This window comes from Lemur catta, chromosome 11 (assembly GCF_020740605.2).
Source record: "Lemur catta isolate mLemCat1 chromosome 11, mLemCat1.pri, whole genome shotgun sequence".
In the NCBI taxonomy this organism is placed as follows: Eukaryota; Metazoa; Chordata; class Mammalia; order Primates; family Lemuridae; genus Lemur; species Lemur catta.
The window spans coordinates 9,916,620-9,923,679 of NC_059138.1; the positions used below are offsets into that span (position 1 = coordinate 9,916,620).

Below are 7,060 nucleotides of genomic sequence, written 5' to 3' on the forward strand. Positions count from 1 at the left end.
GTCTCACAGCTTCACTGAAAATAGAGTTTTCCGAATCATTTTCAACTTTTTTTTTTTTGCTCTTATGTGATTTCCAGGGAAAGAAGGGGGCAACTACTAACTTATGTAGCTGTGTTTATAGTAGAGAACTTATTATTGTTTTAATTTGCAATTCCCTCATTAAATGTGAATATCAGTTTCATTTCACATGTTTACTTGACAATCTGTATTTCCTTCTGTGTGAATTATCTATTTTTGCCATTTAACCATCATTCTATTAATTTGCTTGTCTTTTTCTTATTGGTTTGTAAGAGCTTTGTGTATATTAGAGACATTAGCTTTTATCTTTTAAAAATGTTTGCAAATATTTTCTGGAAGTCTGTTACTTGTCCTTTAAAATTGAAAAGGACTTCAGTAGTTCCTACATATATAATGTCTTTTCTTTTAAAAAGAAAAAGTTTGTATTACTTCTATACTCAAATTTACTAATGATTTTCATTACCACTTGATATTTCTAGTCTTGCTTAAGAAAGCTTAAGTAAACAGGGATTCTCTAGCTTGTGGGCGTTGAAGGTTGGGTACATACTCTACAATGACATCCAAAAGCACAATAAACAGTCCTTGAAAATTTAAAGGTAGTATTTTATGGAATAAAACATAGGAAAATTTGAATTAGTTTAAAAAATAAAAAATAGGGCCTTGAAAAAATTAATATTTAGGTTAAAGATCATCTATCTGGAATTTTTGATAAAATGTTGGCTCTAACTTTATTTTTGTTTTTCCAATTAGAATACCAATATGCCACAATACTCCTTTTCCCCACTGATTTAATATACTTTAGTTATCATATGTAATTTTTCATGTAACTATTGTCTGGACTCTCTGTTGATGTATTTATCTATTCTCTCCCCTTATATTCTATTATCCTACTATCAATAACACAGTTGTAAACACTATAACACTAAAGTATCCCAATTCTATCATTCACTGGCCATGTGATCTCAGTATATCTCTCAGTTTCCATTTTACAGTGCTATTTTAATAATTAAGTACATAAAAGATTTAAGTAGATCAGTGTTTTAGCTCCATGATTCACACAAACTAGGCATTCAACCAATGATCATTATTAATATCATCATAATACAGGATGAGATTGAACTATGGGCAAAAATTAATGATAATAATAAGTTACCAAGCATTTTAAAAATACATCAAACCTCACTTATCTTTTATTTTTCCCTGTGTGTTCAAGCTGCAGGATAACTCGTCCCTGTGGGGAGATCATTCAGATTCTGGAAGACGTTCTGCTCTCCTAGGCTAATGACGTGAAGAGTGCAAGGAACAAAGAGTGGTTTATGTAGGGTGCTTTGGAAAGGGGGATGGGTCAGTAGCAAAGGGGAGAACTGGCACCTCACTAAGATCCCCATAGGAAGGCCTAATGTCTGCTGTGCACTGTTGCTTAGCAACAGGCAAATATACAAGAAAGAAGGAAGTCAAAGACATCACAAAATCAGGCAAATTTTACTCTCTCACCCACCCATTTATTATTCCTACATTGTGCATAAGTCAAAGAGAAACTGACTATAAGTGTGACTTCCAGAAAATAAGCCAGCCAGGTAGTGAAGGGAATATAGCTTAAATATAGGCATAAAAGCGTAGTAGGTAGCCCAGAGATAAATATACAAGCAAAAGTACTGTGTGCTTACAGCTGGATTCCAGGCACAGCAGAACCATCTGTTCCATGCAGCAGGGACTTGGAAGTGCTTTGGAGCATGCATGGAAGAGTATGAGGCAGTCCATGCCTTTAAGAAGTTTAACATTTTCCAGGGAGATGACAAGTATGCAGATAATAGCACCACAAAGCAGAATTCATGTCACAGCTGAGGAACACCAACTTATATGTCCCCGAAGGTGAGAGAGATCAAAGCTTGGGGAGCATCCAGAAAAGTTTCATCAAAGACGTGACATTTGATTAACCTTTAAAAGTTAAATAGGAAAAGAAAAAGTTAAATAGGATTTTGAACAGGTACATGTGGAAATAAGGAAGTACATTTCAGGATATCAGGGAGGAAGTTTCAGGTATGCCTAGAACAATAATAATCCAAATTCACTGCAAAATAGGATTCTACTAGAATGGAAGAGGTGAATGATAAAAGTTGTTGCTTGCTGTGGAGGTCCTTGAGTACCAAGTGTAAAGGCCTGTGCTTCATTGAATAGGCGCTGAGAGATGACTAGGATGTGGGTGAAATGATCAGTTATACCTTCAGGAGATTAATTTTGTGATGGTTATGTTGATTGGGGTGATGGAGAACAGTGTACTGGAGGAAGTGTTGAAGAAGAAATCTAAACAGTCCAGGCAAGAGAAAAGGATAGTCTAATTTAAATAGAGAACTACAGGAATGGGAAGAAGGGAACAGATGATGGAGACATTGCAGAGGTAAAACTTGAAGACAGGTTACTGATTAGGTTCAAGGGCTCATCAGAGCATGGGAGTGGAAATTAACTCAGGCTGTAAGCCTAATTTCCTGCATAGCAGTAATAGAAAAATAGATTCAACTAAGCAGTGAAGAGGCTGGTGGGGAGAAGAGGGAAAGGAAAAGATGGAGGAGGAGAAGGAAATATTTTGAACTTGCTATGTTTGAAGTGCTCCTGGGACCATCAGGTGGTAATGCCTACTAAGTGGAAGAAAATATAGGTTTAAAGTCTTGAGGAAGGAGAAGGCTTTGGTAGTTGTCTTCATGAAGGGCATAACTGAAGCTACATGAGTAGATCTAAACACAAAGGAAAGGGATTGGATATCATCTCGAAGGAAGAAGAGGGCTGCCTAAGGCAAGAACCAGAGATCCAGAGGATGAGTGGTTAGTGAGAAGGACGCAAAAGGAGTGGCCAGAGCAGGAAGGAGAACCTACTGCAGTATCCCAGATGCCAAGAGGAGAAGAATGCTCAGGAAGACATGTGGATGGGCAAGTATAGATGGGGTTTATTTTCCTTTTTTAAAAAATCTTCTACAGAGATCAGATTGTACTTTTGTAAAGATATATTTTAGTCTTTTTTTATTTCAGAATATTATGGGGATACACACATTTTTGTTACATAGTTTGCTTTTGTACAGTTTGAGTCAAATTTATAAGTGTGCCCATCACCCAGATAGTGTGCACTGTACCCGTTAGGTGTGACTTTACCCATCTCCACCTCACCCTTCCCAGCTACTTCATTTCCCTTGAGTTTTACTTCCACATGTGCACATAAGTGTTGATTGATTAGTTCCAATTTAGTATTGAGTACATGTGGTGTCTGTTTTTCCATTCTTGCAATACTTCACTTAGAAGAATGGTCTCCAGTGTGGTCCAGGTTGTTACAAAAGATACTAGATTACCTTTTTTATGGCTGAGTAGTGCTCCATGGTATATAGCATGGTACTGGCACAAAACAGAGACATAGATCTATGGATCAGAACAGAGAACCCAGATATGAATCCAGCCTCATATTACCATCTGAACTTTGACAAAGCAGACAAAACATATGCTGGCATAAAGGTTTCCTATTCAATAAATGGTGCTGGGAAAATTGGATAGCCACATGTAGAAGGCTGAAACAGGATCCAAACCTCTCACCACTCACAAAAATTAATTCATGATGGATACCAGACATAAACCTAAGGCATGAAACTATAAGAATTCTAGAAGAAAATGTTAGAAAAACTCTTCTAGATATCAGCCTAGGCAAAGAATTTATGAAGAAGACCCCAAAAGCAATCACAGCAACAACAAAAATAAGTAAATGGGACACGATCAAATTAAAAAGCTTCTGCACAGCCAAGGACACAAACAATAGACCGAATAGACAACCTACAGAATGGGAGAAAATATTTGCATGCTATACATCCAATAAAGGGCTGATAACCAGAATCTACAAAGAACTCAAGCAAATTAACAAGAAAAAATCAAACAACCCCATTAAAAAGTGGGCAAAAATATGTAGAAATATTTTTAATCAGTTTATTTTAAAGAACTCATTTGTTATCTCGAGAGGCAAACGCCACAGAGGCAGAAGAAGATAGGGCTGGTATAAAGCCACTTAATGAATAGGAGATCATGTGTGTCCTTGTGGAAACAGTTTCAGCAGAACGGGGGAGCAGAAGAGGATGGCACCAGGCCACTGGAGGACCCTCAAGTAACTTGTTGGCACCATGGGCCCTTTAGAGGGGAAGACAGATGAGGGGATATTTTTCAGGAAAGGGGTTTAGAGGCATATTTGTTGAAGAAAGGATGGACAGTAAAGAGGAAAAGTTTGAAGATTCACATAGGAGTGGGAATCCTTGACTGAGCAGGGGAAAGAAAGGGGGCAGGTGGGGTAGGGCTACGAGCACAGGTGTTCACCTGGAGAAGCCAAAAGCAGAGACCTGTCTTCTGATGCAGAGGGCTGGGGTGAGGCAATGAGGCTGAGAGATTTTAAAGTGAGTCAAGGGAAGTTGAGGGATCTCCATTTGAATGGTTTGATGGTTAAAACTTGGCTTAAGGAAAGTTTGAGAAGAACTGGGAAAATTGTAAAGGCAGGCCACATATTCCTCACCAAATGTCTCAGACAAATATAAATGAACTTTTCCATGTCAACAACTTCAGTAGGTCCCAATATCAACACAAAAGAAATTATACCTGTACCCATGGACCTTCACAATTACAGAACAGATCAAGCTATCACAGAGAACATGAAGCACATATAAATCACAGACCCCAGGCACTTAGGGAGATCTCCAAAGGTTGTCTTAGAATGTGCACATTCCAGACAACACACACTGCCACGCACATGCGCCAATCATGCCATGGTCTGTGTGGAGAATTCAGACACCGGGAACTCTTCCATGGAAGAGAAGAGAATCTTCACTGTAGTAACTGGCCAGAAAACTATGAAGTGATGAAAAGGGAAAGGTGGTTCACAAGTTGAAGCCAGAGGAAAACTGTGGTTCCAAAAATTTTCTCCAGTCTGATTCAACACATAAAATATTGCATGACATGTCAGGATCCTTGCATCCAGTTCCCAGAAGGATCATTTTAAATGCCAAGAGATAAATCATAGGAAAAGTAAAAGTTTCCTGATTCTTCTACCATATCGAGTGCCACAGGGAACATGGCCAAATCAGCCACACTCTTGCTGAATATATAAAGTGACCATAGTTCAGGACCTTTGATCTCACCTTGAATTCTATTTCATTGACATTATTCTTTTAATCATTAACTGTAGCAAAGAAGGAAAAAACATTAAATGTGGCAATGAGAGAAGCTATGTCCCTTTGTGTCCATGCCTTCTGCCTTGGAGTCTCCCTGGGATTTCTCATCAGTTGCGATGCAAAACGCCCCACACCTTGAGGAACAGTACTTCACCGGCACACCTCTCAGCCTGGCGTTGCTGAAGATCAAAACAACGGGGTGGACTGCTGCGCACAGGTAAATCACTGCCTGCCACACCCAGAACCTAAGAGCCTGAGATGGAAGAACACATGTGGCACTGAGCACCAGGGACAGAAAATAGGAGATGAAGAGGATGGCAAAAGAGATGAGAGCTAGCAGAGCCTTGATGTGTGCCTGGGCACTGGGCTCTCGAAATCCTGAGATGGTCAAGAGGGAATTCTTCATGTGTCTTCCCAGAGATGTGATGAGCAAAGCCATACAGATGAGAAAGAAAGCAGTAGGGACTGTCCAAGTAACCATTTTCAGGGGAAAAAGGTAGAATTTCTCATATGACCTCCTTATGCTATTCCCAGTGACATTCCACGGTGGCAGACTGCTCCTTAAATAGTTCTGATATATTCTCTGGTTGCCTATGAAAAATAGGATGGTGCTCAAGGTGGAAAACCCCACAGAACTGAGCAGCATCCATGGTACCCACCCGGACAACTTGCGCTTTAGCCAGAGGAAGACGGGGTGGGTGAAGGTTGCGATTTTCACGCAGTAGAAGACACTGAGCCAGGTGGAGAGCCATAAGGTGACAGCGTTCAGGAAGTCCCACTGGAAGGCTAGAAACAGCAGTACAGGGCTGTATGGGAAGACCGCTGGATGCAGCAAAATGTAAATGTTCTTACACAGCACCACCCACTGCAGACAGAAGCGAGAAGCCGCCAGGCTGACCAATAACTTATCACAAGGCAACAGTGTTCTCCGTAGCAACCACTCTCTGCCCAGCACAGTAGTGATGAAGCCATTGCCCAGCACTGCCACCAGGCACAAAAGTAATGCAATGATGGCCAAGACCACGGCTCTCTTATCAGTCACCGGAGGTCCTTGGACCATGTGATCATCATTCATCTCTCCCATGGACAAGTTGGATCCTGAGGCTTCAAGAAATATTTCTGTTGGGTTGTTCTGGAAGGTCCTGTATGTGTTTGTCCTTTCAGCTGCCCCAGTGGAGAGGCTAGGCCAGAGTAGAGGATGCACGCTATCTGAGGAGGGTGAAAAGTTTCCTTCTGCTCAGAATAGATGCAAATATTGTCAAGGCTCAGTTTCCACGTCTGTCCATAAATTTGCCTGCTCTTCAGCCTTTTCTCTGCCCATGTCAACATTGGTGAGGATAACATATCAGGCCCCGGCATTTAGTGTCCCTTACACAGGAGGTTATACTTCTCTAAGCTGACACCTGAGACATGAGCACACACCTGCTTGCAGCTCAGTGATGATATCCACAGGGCACACTCCCTACTGAGGGTCAGAGCTCACATCCATGGTTGGGGTGACTGTTATGTTCCAGACATTGTTCTGAGTGCTCTCCACAGTACTTAGTTCTCACAACAACCCTACGAAGCAGGTGCTATGACGTACCCCATTGACAGAGAGAAAACTGAGCAAAACCTCTATAGAGAGAGGTTACATCAAGTCTTATGACTCATGGTGACCATCATCACAAAATAGAACAGAGGACACAATTATATGTAATCAGGCATGCAAAATTTTTTCAAAATTAAAAAAAATTATAAGTAGTGACTTTTAAAATGGCATTCCACGTGGGAACCCCACTATAAAACCAGTGGGATATGGCAGAAAGAGCCGGACTAGGAGTTAAGACAGGCTTTAGTCCAACCTCCCCCCGA

The 7,060-nt window shown here is 40.7% G+C and overlaps 1 protein-coding gene across 1 annotated transcript; it reads right to left on the reverse strand.

Moving 5' to 3' along the window:
* Positions 1 to 5,237: 5,237 nt before the first annotated feature.
* On the reverse strand, positions 5,238 to 6,325 carry TAS2R60 (taste 2 receptor member 60). Its single transcript, XM_045564127.1, has one exon. It carries the CDS (start codon positions 6,288 to 6,290, stop codon positions 5,238 to 5,240), a length of 1,053 nt encoding a protein of 350 aa, XP_045420083.1. The 5' UTR covers positions 6,291 to 6,325.
* Positions 6,326 to 7,060: the final 735 nt, after the last annotated feature.